Source organism: Camellia sinensis, chromosome 13 (assembly GCF_055761805.1).
Source record: "Camellia sinensis isolate YWXY chromosome 13, ASM5576180v1, whole genome shotgun sequence".
In the NCBI taxonomy this organism is placed as follows: domain Eukaryota; kingdom Viridiplantae; phylum Streptophyta; class Magnoliopsida; order Ericales; family Theaceae; genus Camellia; species Camellia sinensis.
Genome location: NC_138973.1, coordinates 12,764,573 through 12,786,965, shown reverse-complemented (window position 1 = coordinate 12,786,965; position 22,393 = coordinate 12,764,573). Strand labels below are relative to the sequence as shown.

At 31.8% G+C, this 22,393-nt stretch overlaps 2 protein-coding genes across 2 annotated transcripts; both read right to left on the bottom strand.

The window, feature by feature from the left end:
• Positions 1 to 224: 224 nt before the first annotated feature.
• Positions 225 to 2,446, bottom strand: LOC114313269 (DEAD-box ATP-dependent RNA helicase 52C-like). The gene is made up of 5 exons (XM_082900283.1): positions 2,378 to 2,446; positions 2,182 to 2,256; positions 970 to 1,212; positions 447 to 614; positions 225 to 347 (listed from the first exon to the last, which is right to left on the bottom strand). The coding sequence occupies exons 1-5, from the start codon at positions 2,444 to 2,446 to the stop codon at positions 225 to 227; spliced, it is 678 nt and encodes a 225-aa protein (XP_082756409.1).
• Positions 2,447 to 17,578: 15,132 nt separating this feature from the next.
• LOC114273503 (G-type lectin S-receptor-like serine/threonine-protein kinase SD2-5) lies at positions 17,579 to 21,221 on the bottom strand. The gene has a single exon (XM_028215303.2). The coding sequence runs from the start codon at positions 20,267 to 20,269 to the stop codon at positions 17,816 to 17,818; it is 2,454 nt and encodes an 817-aa protein (XP_028071104.2). The 5' UTR covers positions 20,270 to 21,221; the 3' UTR covers positions 17,579 to 17,815.
• Positions 21,222 to 22,393: the final 1,172 nt, after the last annotated feature.

Sequence of the window (22,393 nt, the reverse complement as noted above, 5' to 3'; positions counted from 1 at the left end):
TACAATGGTCATATTTTTTCAAAATTTTACAACGTTCATATACAACATCGGATAATATAGTTGTCCTCTCGCTCAGATTAAGCAATTTATCAGTGTAGACGCAAAACAAACAGATAAATAGAATTATGAACCCTCAGTAGACTAAAATCAGAACCATAGGACAAGTGCTCAGGGCATGGCAAAATAGCAAAAGCACAAAAGATCCAAATGAAAATAAGACAGAATTAGCTCACCATTTGCACTTTGTCACCATGTATTGCTGTGGCAGGAAAACCATTCATGGACAACCAGCGCTCTAAAGCATCAGCCCCTCTCTTTGTCTCTACAAAAACCAGTGTCAAGGCACACTGCATTACAAATAACAGAGTTGCATTAGTCAGATAGATTAACAAGATTAATCGTCAATTGTCTAACAATGGTGAAACTACTGCCACTATACAATTTACCTTTCCATGGGCTCCATTATCACATTGGGTATGAAGAAGATCCATCAAATAATTTCTTTTGTCCATGTCCTGGACAAATTCAACTTTTTGAACAATTAGATCAGTGCTGGAACCAACCCTTCCAACAGCAAGAAATATGTAGTTTGACATAAAGTCCGAAGCAAGCCTCTGCAAGAGATAAATTAGTGGTTAGGATCCATCCACATGATAACTTATACTAAAGAAAAGCATAAATACCAACCATTCAACAAATTAACTTATACTAATAAAACCAAAATGCAATTTGATTTCACTCAAGACTTCTTAATTAAAACTTGTGATCTAGTTCTACTTGCGGTTGGTATGTACTAGAAATAATGTCCTCATATATATAAGTAAATATGAAAAACTTAGATTGAATTATGCTTCATCTGGAGCTAAAATTAACTTCATATTGGTTGCATAATCCAACATCATGCATAAAGGCAACCGAAACAGACTTCCATAGAGTTATGTTATTTATCAAGGAGTTGAGTAAACCAACTTGTATCTCAGTTGGAAATGTGGCACTGAAAAGCATCGTCTGTCTTGCACCCGGTGGAGGCATCTCCATTTGCTCAACAAACCTTCGAATCTGGGGCTCAAAGCCCATATCCAACATTCGATCAGCCTCATCCAAAGCCAAATACTTGATCATCCGAAGAGAAACTCTTGCCCTCTCTATCATATCTACTAAGCGGCCCGGTGTGGCAACTAATATGTCCACACCCCTTTCCAGATTACGGAGCTGCATAAGCACAGTTAAAAACATATCAGCATTGACACACTTTAAAAGCTATGCAGATCCAAAAATCAAAGTACTTGATTATCCAAAGATATGAGCAGAACACTGAATGCATACATAAACAAAGAAAATGATTAAACAGTACAAATTAAATCACTGCTCTAAAACATTATCTACAGTAACAGTTTAATAATTTATCAATTAATTGAAAAATTAACATTCGTGGAAGCCAAGTGTACTCTGCACACCTTTTTTTTTTTAAAAAAAAAGAGAGAGACAGAGAAGAAGAAAAAGACAAATAATAAAAAATTGAAGCCGCAATATTAAACAAAACATGTAGAAAATTTACTAAATATTGAATCTAGAAAAAAGAGGTTTGCCCATTTACCCACAAAAACAGAAACAGAAAAAGTTAAGTGCATGGAATGTGTTGGACACAAGTAAAAAAATCAAAGGAACTTTGAACTTGAAGAGTACATCTAATAACTACTGAAATTATTTATTTTTTTTTGGTCTTCTGAGGAATGAGAACCATGAGAGATAATTGATATTTCACATTTCACAGCCCTTAATCTGGTCTTCTACATATTAGAATTCTTGCAACACTCCAACTTCAATTCTCCATTCATGGAACCCAAATAATTACAATCTATATTCTAACAGAAATTACAACAAACATATGGTGTGCAATACAAATACATAGACAAATAGACAGAAATGACAAAATTTATTACCTCCCTTGAGCAAAAAGTTTGAGAATTAGTTCTATAAAAATAAGCTCATTAAACAGGGAGAGGTAAAAAAAAGTGAAACAGATTATTTCCAAATACGAAAAATATATCACTATCAAACACTCCCAATACCCAAAATGGACCAAAACAGAAGAGTCTAACTCCAAAATTATACAAGCAGACAAAATTAATAACAAACATAACAAATTCTTATAGTATGTGACAAAAGTTAATGACAAACCTCGTTAAATCTCACAATATTGGGATGTTTCAATGATCTGTGATTCATGATCTCCCTCTGTACATGCTCATCAATCTGCAGCAAAAAAAGAACCTCAGAATAAACCCAAAAAGAAAAAAAGAAAAAAGATCCAGATGGAAAAAATGATAACCCAGATGGAACAAAAGCATGAAATTAAGAAGAAGAAAAAAAAAACCTTTTCGCCTCTCTCGATTAATTTGACAACAAAGAGCTCTCTGCCATTGTCGACGATCGAAAGAGACATTGAAGCGTTGTAAAATTTTACCGCCAAAAACCGAATTGAGGAGGCAAAAATAAATAAAAAATTGAAAGGCTCATGAACCTCGCTTAGCGATCCTTGAGCGAGTCTGGTGGAGCAATGTTTTACCCTTCCAAGGTCGCTTCTATGGCTAAAAGGAAAGAATAGCCAAGCTGCTGGAGATGCTCTTATTTGCTGAATAGCAGCAAAACCCCTTCTTTTTTTTTTTTTTTTTAATATTTTTGGTGATCGGCGCTACAACATTTTATTTTGGCGCCTATTTCTTTTTTGGATTATATACATACGTGTGCGTGGCTGTTTCAATTAAATTTATAAAAAGTTATTTTTAATCATTCGAAAAATAAAAATTATATAAAAGTGATAATTATTTTTTATTTTTTATTTTTTATTTCTTAACTAAATTAATTTTTAATTTTTAATTTTTTTCTAAAAATCAAATCATACATAATCTAAGAATCTTTTAATAAATCATTTCTTATGTTGGTAACTTATTTAATTATTTGTTATTTTTACCATCATTTTCAGTTTTCAATTTTCAATTTATATTTACAAAAATTTTAAAAACTGTCATAAAAACTTGTTCGATACTTTTTTTGATTTATAAATGATTGTCTCGGTTTGTAAATTTAAAAAAAAGCGTAAGTTAAAAAAATGAGTTTATGTTGGTTTTTAAACAGAAATTTAAAAATTTTACTAATAATTTTTTTTTCAATTAATTTTTTTTAGTTAATTTTTTTTCAATGAATTTTTTTTCTAACTAATACTAACCAAGGGATCAATTGGTATGCTACTTTAAACCTTAGGGAGGGGATTGTAATTTCTAAAATGTGAGGGGTGTCAATGTAATTTACCCACTGAGGGAAAAATTAGTATTTGAAAAAATTAAATTGCTAAAGAGGAAAATCTGTAATGAAACTTTAAACCTTAAGGGGGAAATGTAATTTCCAAAAGGTGAGAGGGGAACTGTAATAAATATAAACCTCAGGGGGTGTTAGTGTAATTTACCCAAAAAAATTTAATTGGAAAAAAATTAATTGAAAAAAAAATTTACTAGTAAAATTTTAAAATTTCTATTTAAAAACCAACGTAAACTTATTTTTTAAATTTACATTTTTTCCTCAAATTTACAAACTGAGACAACCATTTATAAACTAAAAAAAAATTATCAAACAAGTTTTTATGACAGTTTTTAAAATTTTTGTAAATATAAATTGAAAACTGAAAATGAAATGGTTAGGGTCTGTTTGGTAACGTTTACGTTTTCAGTTTATATTTACAAAAATTTTATAAAATGGTTTTTGTTTATTTTTAGAAAAACATAAACTACAAACGCGTTTGGTAATTGACAAAATGTTTAAAAAAAAATTAAAAATATAAAAAATAGTGGCAAATGGCAAGTGGTGGCAAGTGGCGGCAGAAGATGGTGGTGGAAAGTGGTGACGATGGGTGGTGGGTAACGGGTGGTGGTGGGTGGTGGCGAGTGGGTGGTGGTAGTGGTGGGTGGGTAGGTGGGTGATAGCGAGTGGGTGGTGGTGGCGGGTGGTGGGCGATGATGGCAGGTGGGTGGCGGATGGCGAGTGGTGGTAAGTGGTGGTGGTGCGTGGGTGGGCGACGATGGTGATGGTAGTGCGTGGGTGGATGACGGTGGCGGGTGGTGGGTAGTGGTGACAGGTGTATGGCGGGTGGGTGGTGGTGGCAGGTAGGTGGCGGATGGTGATGGTGGGTGGGTGGATGGTAGCGAGTGTGTGGTGGTGATGGTCGTAACGGGTGGTGGATGGTGGTGACGGGTGGGGGGTGGTTGTGGCAGGTGGGTGGCGGATGGCGGGTGGTGGCGGGTGGTGGCGGTTGTGGGTGGGTGAAGGTAGTAGGTGGTAGCGAGTGGGTGGTGGTGGTGGTGGTAGTGGCGGTGGGTGGTAGTGGCGGGTGGGTAGTAGGTGGTTGGTAGGTGGTGGTGGTGGATGGCTGGTGGTGGTGGTGGTGAGTGGTGGATGGTAGTGGTAGATGGGTGCTGAGTGGTGGTAGCGGGTAGGTGGCGGGCGATGGATGGTAGTGGTGGGTAGATGGCAAGTGGGTAGTGGTGGCGAGTGGGTGGCAGGTGAGTGGTGGGTGATGGTGGCTGGCAGGTGAGTGTTGGTGGCGAGTGGTGGGTGGTGGTGGCAGGTGGGTGGTAAGTGGTGGTGGTGGCAGGTGGTGATAGGGGATGGGTGGTGGGTGGTGGTGGCAGAAGATGGTGGTGGAAAATGGTAGCAGGTGGTGGCTAGTGGTGGGTGGTAAAAAAAAAAAAAAAACTCAAAACGGAAACACATTTTTTGAGTTTATTTTTTTTGCTAAATTTATAAACTGAGACCACTGATTTATAAATAAAAAATTTACCAAACAAGTTTTTATTTGAATTTTTTGAATTTTTATAAATATAAACAGAAAATTGAAAACGTAAGTGTTACCAAATGGCACCTTAGCAAACAGGCTTTAGATGGTAAAAATGTTGTAAAATTAACAAATAATTAAATAAGTTACCAACGTAAGAAATGACTTATCAAAAGATTTTTAGGCCATATATGGTTTGATTTTTAGAAAAAAAAATTGAAAAATTAAAAATTAATTTGGTTAAGAAATAAAAACTAAAAAATAATTATCATTTAAGGGTAAAAAATAATTATAATTTTAACTTTTGGGTAGGTTATATACATACGTATGGTTGTTTCAATTTAATTTGTAAAAAATTAATTCTAACCACTCGAAAGATAAAAATTATATAAAAATGATAATTATTTTTATTTTTTATTTCTTAACCAAATTAATTTTTAATTTTTAATTTTTTTTTCTAAAAATGAAACCATACATAGCCTAAAAATCTTTTGATAAGTCATTTCTTATGTTGGTAACTTATTTAATTATTTGTTAATTTTACTACATTTTTACCATCTGAAGCCTGTTTGGTAACCATTTCGTTTTCAGTTTTCAATTTATATTTACAAAAATTTAAAAAATTGTCATAAAAATTTATTTGATAATTTTTTTGATTTATAAATAGTTGTCTCAGTTTGTAAATTTGAGGAAAAAACGTAAATTCAAAAAATAAGTTTATGTTGGTTTTTAAACAGAAATTTAAAAATTTTACTAACAAATTTTTTTTCAATTAATTTTTTTTCAAATAATTTTTTTTCAATGAATTTTTTTTCCAACTAATACTAACCGAGGGGGCAATTTGTAATGCTACTTTAAACCTTAGGGAGGGGATTGTAATTTCTAAAATGTAAGGGGTGTCAATGTAATTTACCCAGTAAGGGCAAAATTAGTATTTAAAAAAAATTAAGGCCTTGTTTGGTTTGTGTTTCTCAAAAATTTTTGAAAAAATTCTCTACAAATAGTTTTTAAAAGTAATCAAATCAAACTAATTTTTCCAAAAAAATTTCCCAAAACTTGTTTGGTTTACAAGTTTTCCAAACAAATCTCTCTCTCATACACATCAAATCAATCACTTTTTCAAAACTCTCTCTCAAAATAATTTTCCAAAACATCTTTTGAAAAAACCAAACCAAACAACTTTTCGTACTTTTTATCTCTAAAACTCATCTCCCAAACTTATACCAAATATACCCTTAATTGCTAAGGGGGGAATCTGTAATGAAACTTTAAACCTCAGGGAGGGAGATGTAATTTCTAAAACGTGAAGGGGAACTATAATAAACATAAACTTTAGGGGGGTGTCAGTGTAATTTACCCTATATATATATATATATATAATCGCACTTAATTAAAAAGTGACATAAAAAATAAATATTATCACACTCAATCAGATTAAGTGTGATTAAAAATTTGGGAATTGTATATTTTATATAAAAATCAATTTGAAATATTTTATACAATCACACCTATTTAGGAAGTGTGATTAAATATATATATATATATATATATATATAATCACACTTATTTAAAAAGTGTGATTAAAAAGTAGTAATGTATATATAATCACATTTTAATTACCTTAAAAAATATATAAATAATCACACTTATTTCAAAAGTGTGATTAAAAAGTAATAGTGTATCTTTAATTAGAATTAAAAAATATATATATATAATCACACTTATTTAAAAAATGTGATTAAAAAGTAGTAGTGCATATATAATCACACTTTAATTAGAAAGTGTGATTAAAAAATATATAAATAATCACACTTTAATTAGAATGTGTGATTAAAAAATATATTTATAATTACACTTATTTAAAAAGTGTGATTAAAAAGTAGTAGTGTATATATAATTACACTTGAATTAGAAAGTGTGATTAAAAAATATGTAAATAATCACACTTTAATTAGAATGTGTGATTAAAAAATATATATATAATCACACTTGTTTAAAAAGTGTGATTAAAAAGTAGTAGTGTATATATAATCACACTTTAATTAGAAGGTGTGATTAAAAAATATATAAATAATCACACTTTAATTAGAATGTGTGATTAAAAAAAATATATATAATCACATTTGTTTAAAAAGTGTGATTAAAAAGTAGTAGTGTATATATAATCACACTTTAATTAGAAGGTGTGATTAAAAAAATATATATAATCACACTTAATTGAAAAGTGACATAAAAAATAAATATTATCACACTCAATCAAATTAAGTGTGATTAAAATATCAATATAATTTTTTTTATCACACTTCCAATAAAAGTGAGATCTTTTTTTTTGTCAAAGTGTGATCTTTAACTATTTTTGTAGTAGTGGTAGTGGCTAAATTAGCCTTTTTTGGACGATAGTGGCTAATTTAGCCCAAAACCGTCTTCCCAAATGGCACCAATCATTGTTCTAATTTTTCAACTGAGTAGCTTGCTTGTACAAAATTACATTCCATAAGACTAAAGTGAGTAGCAATACCAAAAAAAAATTGAGATACCAGCTAGCTTCACCCCATTATAATTAAAAAGAGGTTGGATAAGAATTTAATGGAAAGAAAAAATAAATAAAAGTAGGAAAAAGTAATCCGAGCCAACCTTAAAAAAAAACTTGTCTTACTTGTGCCTTTTTCTGGTAATTAGATAAGAAAGCAATTGGTTGACAATTTTTTAATTCGACATGCATGCAAATTTATAAAACTTTGAAACCAAACACATTGCGTTTAAATAATTGTTGTCCAAGGTTAGGCAAATACGGCCAAACCAACCTCTGGGTTTATTTATTTATTTTTTTCCTTCTCTCTTTGATGGAGTGGATGCACTAAATAAAATTTTCAATTCATAAATAGAAGAAAAATATTAATGATTGCTCAAGTGGTAGTGACTAGTCTCAATATTTGTCAAAAATGTGCTTAAAAATATGTAAAAAAATGCCTAATATATATATATATATATATATATATATATATTCTTGAAATTAAATGAAAAAGTGGCTTGAGAGTACAGTACCCACATTTTGCTATTTTTTTCATTTTAATAACCCACTATGACACTTTAGTAACATAAATAAAATAAAATAAAAACATGCAAATACATTAATTTTTACAATTAAGCTCAACAAAACGATTTAAATAAATGCCTTATTTGAACATACGAATTTAAATATTTTTTCTAAAACTGTCAATCATATTAAATTTTTTAAACAATTTAAAATTTTGCCCACCAAGAAAATAATTCACACAAAGAACTTGTGTACCTCCATAATAAATTTCTAGTTATACCTAATGTTTACTTCAAAATTTATTGTTGTTTAGAAAAATTTCAAGATTAGATTTTTGTTCACTTGCTCTTTGACCTTGTATTGACCATTGTTTGAGTGATGGCCAATCATGAAATGCCACATGACACTTTAAGCATTCCCAATAAGATCTTGCAAGGATGTGACATCTCAGACCTGGGCCTTAGGCTGAATTTTCTTCCTCCAACTGCCCTAATGATTTCAATTTGAGTCCTTCCATGGCTCCCACACAAAAATACTTCCAAAGCTCAAAGGGGGGCAAAGGCATGTGACATGCCCTAGAAGAAGGTGAGAGGGGTTTGATGAGGGAGGGCACAGCCAAACATAGGTTCATGGGGAGGACTGACCAATGCATGTTGCTTTGCTCTTCTGCCTCCCTCCAAGACATTCTTCACCCACCACCTTTTCCACCACCTCACTTGTGATGTGGGTTGGTCCCACTGCAAGGGCATGTTTGGCAAAATGGTTTTGTGGGTAACGGGCGATGCACCCTATTAAGGGTTTTTTGTTTTCTGGGTCATGGTGTCCCTGAAAAATTGGTTGGGACTCCCTTTGCTGCCCAAATAAAATTGATCCCTCTTCTTGTAGGGCTCGGCTTATAGTTCCCTTATGTGGACCTCTATGGAGTTGTCAAAACTGTATTGGTTTGTATCCACGACCCAATTGTGTTTGTATCATTGTCATTATTTATTAGTTTCTATAATCAAATGATGTGGCCCTTTACTTCTCACTTCTCTTCAACACAAATAGTGACTAAATACAAATAGAGACTTTAAAATCTAGAAACTCTTTTAGATAATTTTGAGTAGAAGTCAATTTAAAAAGTTGTTTGTTGAGAGAAGGTTGTTCTCATACTTATATACTGTACATTAATTTTATACCATGTGATATTTCATTTCACAATTTCAGCCAATGGTGTAATGAACTAACAAAAATGCCTTAGACCCCCAGCTGGGGGTGCTGGGAGTCCGCTCCTATTGGCCCAAAAAAAATTGTTTTTTTTTTTTTTAATTTTCGGCCAACCCCAGTGCGCCACGTCACTGGGGGTTGACTCCCATTGGGGGTCTGAAGCACAACCCAATGAACTAATGTGGTTATGCACTGATAGTAGTTTCTCATTTATCAGGAGCACCATATAAGCATTGTCTCATGGTATCTTGGAGATTAACTAATAATTTTTTATGAGTTATTATTAGGGACAAATTGAGAGAGGATTGCTTTTAATTTTAATTTTTTAATTATTAACCTTCAACTTATAAGAAAATTGAATACCTAAATTTTTAAGAAGGAAAAATTAGTGAAACATTTCTCCAACTTTGTTTAGTAGGAGAGATTTAAGATATTTATTTTATCAGTTGAGGTTTCTCAGTGAAATTTCTTTTAAGATATTTCTTTTATCATATCAGAGAAATTTTGAAATTTCTCTGTGAAATTAGAGAAATTTCTAAATCAAACCTAAAAACAAACAGTTGATCAAATTGTGCTTGCACAAGTTTTTGGCATTGTTGATGATAACGACTATAATGAGCTGTGAATGTGAAATAATTAATCAAATAGTTGTAAAAATTTGTATATAATAGATTTTATAATTGTTTAACATTAGAACATTCAACATCATAGTTTTGCTTCTGCTACTTTTTTTTTTTTTTTTTTTTGTATAATTTTTATTCAAATTGTTTTTATTTTATTGCTAGGTGAGTATAACATAGAAAGAACCTGCAACTAATATGACTTTGAAGTGCGAATAAATCACCATACCAATTTTTACTCAAGTAAATTTACATTTTATAATGTTATAAGTAGCCATTTTAATTCACCCCCGCTATTATGAACAAAGACTTTTAGAAAGAAAAAGAAAATTTGAAAAGGACAACGAAAATTTTATTTATTTCGATTGAACTTATCTCAAGTTTAGATGGATTAGAAGTGATGTTTGAGTCCAGAGCGTTTACTACATGTCCTATTTTGATAATTTGAATGATTTATTTTATAAAGTATTATATGTATATATATCATAAATTTTTTTATATTGATCCGATAACCGTAATATGGTCATACACTCCCGTGGCAGCTGCGGTACCCAAAAAAGAAAAAAATCCAAGTTGCGTATCAAAACACCAAAAGAATGGTCCAAAATAATAGTTTGCTTTCCATAGGATCATCATTTAATATTGAAGTTTTCTTCTAAATTACCTTTGGAATACTTTTTTCCCTGGGGATAAGATCGAATGAGACACCAAAGTGGAATCTAATTCAAAAGAAAATTGTAACACGCAAAATTATTTCGAAATCTTTTGGTTATTTTTTTTTCCAGTAATATTATAAATTTAGCCTTATTTATTTAGAAATTAATCAGAATTATTATTTTATAATTCAAATTTATTTTATACATAGACTCAATACCATACAGGTTTAATTTCCACCACAATCACTTATCCAAAAAAAAAAAAAAATCTAAGTTAATAAATCTAATTTCCATACTCAATTGTTTTTTTAAAGGAATATTTTGCCTACTTCACATGTATCCATCAAGTACATGTGTGTCTGCCCTTCCTTTTCCATGGAAAAATTATTCCATATTCCATGTTATAATGTCATAAATTAATTTTAGTTATTTATTGGTGTGTGACATATGTAGGCCTCACACTAATAAATAACTAGAATTGATTTGTGCCATAGTCAAGTCAATGCCTTTGAGACATTGAATAATTGCTTTTTCCCTTGGTATTCATACATGGAAGCAGATAATTCAGAAAAAGTTTTTATAGACTTGAAGGTGCAAGAGTTCTAAAGTGTAACGTGATTAACACTGAGGAGATTAACCGTTCATGATATTAGCGTAGAATTGATTATCTAATTGAGTATATAATCTCAATTATATGTTTGTTTTGTATTAATTGTTGTAGGATTAAAAAATTAGCCAATTTTGCTGAGTAGAATATCCATTGAAATTTAATTTAATTAATAAAAGTTGTAATAAAATATTGGAATGGGAGTCTTATAGATTAAAAATCTCAATTGTATACTATAATCCGCTCAAACAAACACTTCCAAATATTACAATACAATAACAATATCCAAAAGAGTTGTGCCATATTATGTCACAAAAGATGTTGATTGTTTATTCAGCAGATGAGGGTTGTATTTCAATTTTGAGGGCTCAAATACTTAAATTTAGCAACCACTCAAAACCAAAATGATTATTAGTTTTATTGACTAATGATATTTCTCCTAACATACAATAATTCATGCTTACAAAGAAAACATGAGAGGAACCCATAACAAACACACCTTAAAGCTGAAGACAAGCAAAAGGGTTACATTCTTTTCACATATTTTGTTGTCCTATTTTTAGAAAGGGATATACTTGGGTCAGCCATTACTTGTTAAGTCACTGTTCCATTTATCAATATGACAATGAAGACTCTCTTGAATGTCCCCTTTGTGGTTTTGGATTGGGATATCCAGTGTAGAATAACCTTATCATTATTGAATTGGGAAGACTCTCTCTCTCTCTAACATATCATTATTGGAGCATTTACTTATAAAAATTTATATCTCTCGCTCATGTTTTTAAAGATAACTTTATTGTAATTCCTATTAAATTCTTTTTTTTTTTTTCTCGTCCCCCTCTAATGACTCAATGACCTAATGTGTGAGAAAGAGAGAATATGCTTTCGTATTACTTCGATTTCAAGAAATCTTAAATTCATATCTTTTTATCATTCTGTTATTTCTATTATTATATACGCACTCAATTTATTCTTGTCACGTGTCTTGGATTTTCAATCCACTCTTGTTACACTGGTTATTTTCGTCAATGTTTACATAATTTGCTCTCTCCACATAAAGAAAGTGTTAACTTGACATGCGAGGTAGAATCATACAAGAAAGAATTTTATAATATTATACGTTATCGGATCTATTTCTTAAAATTTTAGAAATTGAGACAATTGATAAATTTAAGAGGAGTATTTGCCACACAAAAATTGAAAGGTGCGTGGAAGTACAAATTATTCTGTGTTTCTAAAACCTCACATCACATTAACTAATGGTGTTGATTAATTCTATTTTTTTACCATGTAAGTAAACACTGCTTTATTATTGAGCGAAAATGGCTAACAGGAAATAACAAATGAATTACAATAAGATATGAGTACGAGCAGTGGTAGAGGCAGAAATTAGGCGTAGATGGACACAAACTAATGATAATATTGAATTTTTTTTATAATAAACAAAATATTGCTAAACTTAAATATTATAAGTCTATTTAGATAAATATAAATTTCAAATTAAGTGATTTAAGGTTAAATTTTATAAAAATATTGGATAGTAACTATTATAAGTAGATTGGAAAATTATAAAAGAAAATAAGTTGAGATAAAAATGATATATTTTAATAGGAAAATTTTATAAAACACATAGCAAAAAAATGTATTTTGTAGTCGCAATTATGATCTTTGTAATATTTGATTATGACACATTATGACGTTAATTATAACTCATTGTGGTATTGGTTATAACTTAATTATAATTTATTGTGACTGTTATTTTGGTTACGACCCTTTGGGTATGACTCATTTTAATATTAATTATGACCTATTGAGATTATTTTTAAATTATGACCGAAGATGTACTGTTTGGTTATTATTTATTATGGTCTTTTTAGTTACAATCAAAAATGATTTAATTTTAACACTTATGGTATGACACACCATGAGAATCTTTGTAATTAGAAAGAAAAATCTTAATAGAGTAGACATTATTACAATTTTAAAGAGATTACTATTACAAATTTATAAATAATGTATAAGATATAATTTATATATGTTGAGGTACTAGTAAAATTATTAAAAGTCTAAGAGGCATGTAACCCTCCGATCCTACTGTATCTCAGTCCCTGAATATGACCCGACCCAACTTGACCCGATCCTCGCCCTAATTACTCCCGTGGAGACTGTAGCATCATGATTCTCATGTGCGGATCTGACCGACCACCGACCACCATTGGAGGACCACACAGATATAAGACCTGATCTAATTAGAATTTATTTATTTATTTTAAAAAATTTAAGTGGAGCTCAAAATTCAAATATACATTCTGATTATTCTATTTTGATTGGATGAGTTTGCGAAAGGTAGATTACAACATCAGAGTAGATTTTTACGATGTAACAGTATATTTATATGTGTTTTTTTGGGAAAGAATTTGCATTATCATCCCCAATATTGTTGGAGTTTTTTTTTTAATATTCCAAAAAAAAAAAACTATTTAAAAAATTGACCCGCTTTTAAAATTATTTTGACAAATGTAATTTTGAAATTGAAATTGCATTTTCAAACATGCAATTTCGCCTTGAAATCGCATGTTGAAATTGCGATTTGAAATCACATGCTAAACATCTATTTCACCATATCATCATTTTCAACTTGTAATTTTAAAGTGAAATTGCATGTTCAAGATGCAATTTCAATTTCAAAATCGCATTTTGAAAATGTGATTTCAAAAAGTTGGTTAGTTTCTTAAATAATTTGAAAAGTGAGTCAAGTCTCTAATTAGTTTTTTTTTTTGGGGAATATTTTTTAAAAAACTCCATATTGCTGTGTATTTCTATCTGATGATTCTCCATATTCTAATGTTTTTTTAAACAATTAAATGAAAAAAAAAAACTATTGGAAATATTTGGTAGGGAAATAATTGATAATTGAATAGATTTAAAACAATGTTATTAATAATTAGAAAGGCAAATAAAATTCGAGCATGAAAAGAAATGTATTTTATAAAAAAATGTACATAATACCATGTTAATGTATAATGAGAAAATTAAGTACGGATTCTTACGTCGTTTTATAATTTATACATTCGCAATAATGTTTTGAAATAATTCCTTGGTCATTAAAATATGTAGAATGGAATTAATTGAAATAGGTTCAGGTTGAGTCAACAAAAACATCAAGATAAGGTTGGGAATTTTATAATGAATTAAGAATTTAGTTGTTTGGGTTTGAGATGTTAAGTTTTGTTTAGAAAGAACATGTAAGAAATTATTATTATTTTTTTTTAAAAAGAAGACGCTTTCATGGAGTCTGTGTGTGTGGGGGGGGGGGGGGGGGGGGGGGGGGGGGGGGGGGGGGGGGGTTGTTGTGGGGTGCGGTTCGAAGAGTTGGGGTGCGGTTCGAACAGTTTAAGAGTAAAATTTTAAATTGAATGATGGATTGACGGATTAGTGGATTGATAAATTGAGATTTGAGCGGTTCGAACAGTTTAAGAGTAAAATTTTAAATTGAATGATGGATTGACGGATTAGTAGATTGATAAATTGAGATTTGAACGGTTTCGGGCAAATTATCGAATTGAAGAATATTCTAACTAATTATTAAATATTTGCATAATATATAATACTAATTTGCATAATCTTTTTTTATATATATATAACACAAAGTATTTTTACATAATATGTTTTATATATATAACTACTAATTTGTAACAAATTTTACATCTTAAATCTCTCTTACACTTATTTTTTACTTTGATATTTCATTGGAGATTGAAAAATATATATGTATTAATTATAACGGAGCGGAGCGGTTTGAAAAACGGATTATAAATTTTAAAATTTAATCTACGATTAACAGATAGAGTGGTACAAATTAATATGAATCGATATGATTTTAACAAATTAAGTAATATTTTATATAATAATGTAATGAGTCAGCTATGAACGTCTAAGTGCCCCCGCAAAGCCCTTGGAAATAACCAAGCTGTGACACATGGCTCTTGAATAGTTTAAAAAAGACATATCTAATTTCTAAAACATTATTTTTTATGAACTACATTTTCGAGAGCATTTTATTTCATTTCCTCTCTTTTCTAATAGGGAAGTATTAGGTATTATTTGACATAAATTAAATAAATGCAATTATTTAGGTCACATCATTACTCTACTTTTTTATATATATATTTTTATTTATAAAAAGTAAAAAAATATACTTATTTAAATCATACCAAACACGCTGTCTTCAGAAAAACAAAATCATAAACTAACAGACCCTAATGTTTTTGCCTGAGCTTAATTAGTTTAGAAAATAATATACACAATCAAACCTAAAAATGAATAACACTGACCAATTAGTTAGTTTGAAACCGATAATCATCAATTTAATGATCATAAATGATTGTATATTTATAAATTGCTTTTGTGACTAATCCTCAGAGAAATTTATGAATTGTCACATGGTATCTTATTCGCATATAAAAATTTCTCTGAGATTCCTCATTCTCAACACAAAACTGACAATATTTTGTCAACTCTCTCAAGATCCATCCATGGATAGGAAACTTCTTACAATAGTTGCACCAAGAAAATATCCCAGGAGTTGGTTAAATTTGTACCTTTTGAAAAAGCACTCTCTTGTTCAATATTGTTGCTTGTTTGGTGTCCAGTAAAGTACTGAAAAGAAAACAAAAATCCTAAAGACTTGTTTGGTAAATGGTTTTGGGGCTAAAATAGTTATAAAAAATAAAATAGGTTATTTTAGTCATAACAAACAAAACATCACATCAAACCCATAATCATTACACTATTCTCTTACAAAAAAAAGTTAAAAAAATTAAAAAATCAAAAAGTTCTTCTCAAATCAAATTTTTTAATTCAGGCTAAAATAATTTAAAAAGTTAAAAAATCATCCCATTTTTCAAACGGAGGCTAAGCCATTTTTCAAACGGAGGCTAAGTCATTTTACAAAGCGTGACAAGTAACAGACAAATCACAGTTAAAAACATTGTAGCCCCCAAATGTAATTCCGAATTTGCGTCGGCGGCCCTGGAGGCTTTGAGCCCATGGTTAGGTTGATGTTGGATTTGCAATTAGAAAGAAAGGAAATAGAATGATTTTCTTCTTTTAAAAATTATGAAAAAAAAAGTGGGTTAGCAAATAAGACAAAATGAATAAATATTATTTGATTTTTTTTTAGATTGGTTATTTGACTTTAAATTGTCCAAATTGATAGCTTCAATTTAAATTATTTAAATTGGCGATGGTCAAATGTCATGAATATTAGAAGACATGACAGGGATTTTAAGGGAAAACAAATCTTATAAGTAATAAAATTATTAGCAATAGAATTATTATATATTCAAGTGTTTGAAGAAATAAATAAATAATTGGGCCAATAATATTTTCAATTATTTATTTATTTCTTCACTCTTAAATGGTTGACATTCTTCCAAAAATGTGAGATTCCCAAGAGGAGTGGAAAAATTTGAGTCTTACTTAGTTTGGGAATGTGATTCCTATTTCATTTCAAATGCTGAAATCATAGAATTTATTGTCACATTTGCATTTTTTTTTAAGATTACTGTCATTCAAATACAACTTAAATGTGTTTTATGTGAGATATATAAAGAGTATTTGTGAAAAACATAAAACTAAAAATCGTGTAGCTTGAATGGGTCCCATAAAGATCCAATGGGTCAGACGGATCCAGCATGACCCGGTTCTTCTGACCAATATCTTTGACTATCTCCATTTGCTTGAATGTTGGATAATAAAATGCCTTTGGAATTGGATTTTCAATTCTCAGATTTGTGAGCTCAAGTGTGTTTGTCACCACCTTTGGCAACCGATGCTGGTGATTTCTTCTGACCACCCCTTCCGACAAGTCCCTCGCCATCTCAGCTATCTCTCACCACCTTCTGTTGATCTCCCTTCACCTCTAACTACCACCTCTATAGCGGCTCCTTTACTTCCTTGATTATTTTCAAAATAATTTTTTAAAAACATATGTATTTACTAAACATATTTCATATTTTAATTTTTAGAAAAATTAAATACGAACATGTTTAATATTTTTTATAAAAAAAAAAAATAATAAATAAAAAAGTTACTAAAGTACTAAGCAAATTCCTACTTCAGCACGATTGTAAGTTGGGACTATATATTCTTTGACAATAATAATAAAAAAAGAAAAGAAAAAAGGAAAGAGAAATATATATTACAAGACTCACTTGATAAAATAAAAGTTTAAGGTTTTCTTAGGAGTCAACCTAAAGATCTCAATCGCCCACATGGTTTCTAGAAATATGTCAACAATTTCTCATCAAATTGTTCTAATCCTAACAAATCTACTGTTGTTTACAAGTCAACTTAAAGATTGTTAAACAATCACCGACTTGGTTTCAACTAATATGTCAACAAATTTCTGATCCAAATGTTCCAATCCTTAAAAAAAAAACCTGTTTAGAATTTCGAGTGCTGACAATCAAACATAGGAATCTCTTGGTGTTTATGACAACTTATGCTATCCAGCTTCTCTCATATTTGGCAAACCATCTCTCTGGAACCCATTTCTGTAAGAAATAGAAATTGTAAAAAAAAAATCAAAGAATCAAAGATTAATCGCACAAGAATACAAAGTTTTACGTTGTTCACTCTTTTTTGTTTCATTGTACTCGTTTTCATTTACAGAACAATAAAGCAGGCCATGTGCAAAACAACTTTCAAGCTTTTTGTAGTGACTACTATTACAAAATTTGAGTAATCTAATGAATATACAGTAACAAAAAACACAAGATTGTTGTATACACGAGTAACTCTCATCAACAAAGTCCCTAAATTTTACCGATATGTCCCTCCCCGAATGTTCAGCAGACACTATCTTGGCCCTGAAAGCCGGACTGCAGAGAGATGAGCATCGCTGTTGCAGTCTGATGGTGCTGAAGAAGTCCCCTCACCGCTGGTCGATTTAAAGAAATTTGAATAGAGACGCGAACCCATTTGAGAAGACATTGGGGGAGGAGGAACAGCACATAGACCTTCTAGCATTTGGACTACCTTTGTCATTGGCGGTCTTAGGTGCATATCATCCTGTATACACCACAAAGCAACTTTGATTGCAATAGCTACCCTCTCATCCTCTTCATCTACCTCGAGCTTCGAATCAAGTATGTTTCTCAGTTTCCCTTCTTCCATCATCTTAAATGCATACGACGGATAATGAGATTTCTCTGAAGATTCGTTGGGGTCGTAGCTTTTTCTCCCTCCAATGATTTCAAGCAACACGATTCCATAGCTATAAACATCACTTTTCTCTGATATAGCATAGTTTGTGATCCACTCTGGTGCGAGGTACCCCCTAGTGCCCCTCAAAGTCGTGAACACGTGGCTTTGCTCGCGGGTCATTAGCTTGGCTAAACCAAAATCCGAGACTTTGGCAAGAAAATTACTATCGAGGAGCACATTTTCTGGTTTTATGTCACAATGAATGATCTTGGCATCGCAATCCTCGTGGAGATATGCCAGTCCTTTAGCAGTCCCCAATGCTATATTGAACCTCGTGTTCCAATCCAACATGAAATCCTCTGTGTTTTTCTTGAAAATCCATTTATCCAGCGACCCATTTGCCATGTACTCGTAAACAAGAAGACGATGTGCTCCTTCAGCGCAGAAGCCTCTCAGTCGTACCAAATGGAGATGATGGATGCTGCCAATGATGCTAACTTCAGCGCGAAATTCTTTCTTTCCCTGACCAATTCGTTCCAATTTCTTCACAGCCAAACGGGTTCCATCTGGGAGAGCCCCTTGGTAAACCGAGCCAAACCCTCCTTGTCCGAGCTTCACAGAGAAGTTATTGGTTGCAGTTTGAAGAAAATTGTAAGTAAAACGTATTGGCATCCCAGACAAACTCTCCAAGAAAGTATCCTCCTCTGAATTATCTTTGGGAGACTCTGGCAATTTACTCTTCCTCCGGTGGTAACGATATGCACCATAAAGTAGACCAATAATAATAAGTACAGTCGAAATAGCAATGATGATGACATAAGGGAAGCGTTTCTGGCTGCTTCCACCTCCTCCCGGGTTGTTGTTCCCACTGCCTCCAGTACTCAAAACCTTAATGAATGAAACAAAACCAGCACCATTGTTTTTGAAGCTCCCTATACTGTCAAAAACAAAACAATTGCCTGAGCTGTTCTCAAAGAGCAAAGCGAGGCAGGAGCAATTACCGACGCAAATGGCTTTGCAACCATCTAAGTCAGTTTTATTAACCGGTGAAACATATCCAAGCGCAAAATAGTCAAGTCCATCCCCTACTTTTAGAAGCTCTGTAGGACCCATTGAACTATCACAAGGGGAAACAATCCCGGGATTGCAATTTGGACTGGAGGATAGAATGGAAGCAGGACACTGACACTTATTGCTATCACAAACATTATATGGATCACAAGCTTCAGGGGTGCTACATGGATCTTTAGGTATTTTTGTTGGCGAAACATTGCTTAAACTTCCATTATGAAGAGTGGAAAAGGTAATAAAGCCATCGTCTCCTAGAACTGAAACCCAAGTGACATTTGGATCAATGTTATCCGAAAAAACAAACTGCCACAATAAGGTTCTGTTTTGATCAAAAAACCGCCATGAATTGGCAATAAGAGATGCCGAAGTGACCTCCCCACCATCTTTGTTGATGATCTTTTGGTTTTCTTTGCTCATAGACCAGTAAGGCTGTGGAGTTTGAAAACCTGCAGAGAGAATCATATCGCCGTTCTTGATTTCTAGAAAATAGCTCAAATTATTATTGTTTGGATTGCTTACAAGTCTCATTCCATCGGTGAACTTTTGGTTGGATAAAAGGGTGTTCGTCGGATGGCTAAAACTCTGCCAAATTACACTACTATCTTTCCCACGAAGAACCAAATTTCCTGAGTCTAGCAATTCCATTGCTGAAACCCCTTTGCCTGAAGTGTTTGTAGACCAAATTACGCTTCCCCCACTTTGTAAGTAAGCGTTCCCGCTATCATCGAACACAAAGTTATCAGACATTTGAACTGGGGAGGCTCTATTTGCAGACCAGACTACTGTTGAACTGCTCATATGAATAGTAGCAACAAGAAACAAAGTGACATTTTGGGGAGTTTTGGTGAATCCAAAACCAAAATTCGAATCATTGGATAAAAGAAACAAGCCCTGATTGTCTATCCAATTCATTTGAGTCCCTCGAAATCCTGGATTCACTGTGCCTATGTTTTGGACACTACCCATACAACCTTCAGACAGAAGGAGAAGGAACAAAAACATGCCCACAAAATCAAAGAAACCCCAAGTTTCCATTTCACACCAAGAAAGTAAAATTCTGATGAATTTAGGAAAACCAAAGAGCACAAAAGAAGAATAGAGAAGTGATTGGCCTATGACATGAAGATGACTCTTAAAATAAGAGGACCAAAAAGGAAAAAAAGGGGTTTCAACAAAAACAGCATGCCAAACCTTTACATGTGAACTAACCAATCTTAAACTTTATGCTCAGCAATTGGAGTCCTACTATAATTAGAAAATCCCAAGATTCTAATGCTATGGAATCAAATAAGGAGCCATGTGAAGCTGACATATTGCAATTACAGACAACATTTCTGTGAACAAGTTGAATTAAGACAAACAAAGAAAAAAGAATTCAAGAAAATTCATGACAACTCTACATTTAGGCAAGAAAAGATAATTCCCCAATGACCAAGAACACAAAAGAATAAAGAAAGACACAGAAGAATTAAAGGGTAGGAAAGAAGAGAGAATCAACAATTAATGGGTACTCTTGATTTAGCCATGAAAACAAGACCCCAGTTGCAGAAAAAGCCAGATTTTGTGAGAGAGACCTCTCAGGCCACCATTGAAGGAGGAGCATAGAAGAAAGATGGGTGAGCACATAAATACATACCAATTGAGAAGAAGCTGTGATTATCAATTACTGCTTTTTCTTGGCTAAGAATGGAGAGAAACAGAGTGGATTTGCAGACATGGGTCTCTCTGGCCTTTTACCTGACCTGAGGTGTGTTTTTAACCCTTCTTAAACCCTCTACTCAAAAACAGGCAAAAACAGTAAATTTCATGGAGGCAACAACAGATCAATAATCAATTTTAAAAAATAAAAAAACAATATGATGACGACGCATACATACACAGTATTTTATAATTGTGGTGTTGATGAAAGGTAGAGTAGGGGACTCCAAAGGAAATGAATGCTAGTAGAGAGCTTTTATTTAATGCGAGGTTGGACCACTGTGAGAGAAAGGGTCCAAGGTTTTTGAAGCCAACTTGTATCAGTTTGATTTATAGAGTCCAAAACCACTTGCATTTGTGGGTCCCATTTTAACTTTAATTCCAATATACACCTCACAAAAACCTGGGGAATTCCACACCCATTTATACATATATATATATATATATATATATTAATTATAGTTAATTTTTTTTTTAATTATTGTACTATTTTAGTTACAATTGTTGAGATTTTTAATTATACTTTTGGATATCCTAAATAAGTGTACTTTTTATTTTTTTAAAGTAAAAAGTTGAGAAAAAAATAAGGATATTTGGGTTAACTTTTTATCTTTTTACGAAAAAATGTATAATAAAAAATTATATAAATAAAGTGTATAGGGGAAGAAAGGTGATTGCATGTACGACTGCTCAGCTGTGCCCTAGCAGGTCTTACAAGGAAAATAATTGTCTCCTTTGGGCAAAGTGTTTAGATAATTGTCTCCTTCGGGGCAAAGTGTTTAGACAGTGATGGTCGGTCCATGGGAGCCACCATGAGTCATATTTTAATAACCTGAACCGTTCAATAAATACAACTCGTCGAGTATTATATATCTGTAAAAAAATCACGCTGATCGGATATCGATAGCTATACGATTAAATTAGTTTTTTTCAACAGTTAACTATCACACCATTTGTTTTGTTTATACAAAACTGATTTGATCATATAGTTAACGATATCCGATTAACGTGATTTTTTGCAAGTATATATTAATCGATGAGTTCTACATATTAACGGTTTGAATTATCAAAACGGAGTCATTAAGCCCCAACATTATCATCAAAATTTTTGACTTTACATATAGAATTTTTTTTTACCCCAAACAAAGTGTAATGTCTGGTCTCTGCCCTAGCAAGTATGGCTGAGAACAGTGCTCAGTCCATTTGTATTATAAAAATATATAAATTATTTTTTTAATATTTTTTATTTGTGAATAGTAATGTCTTTTTTACTTTTTGTATAACTTTTTGACTTTTTAAATTATTTTTGAGTTGCCAAACCAACCCTTTGTATGGTATTTGATTATGATTTTTTTTTTATGATTATAATTCAAAAAATATAGAATTATATCATTTTCTTCTTTAGTTATATAATACATCTTTCCCGAGTGAATTTCAAATCAACTTTTTTAGAAATTTATT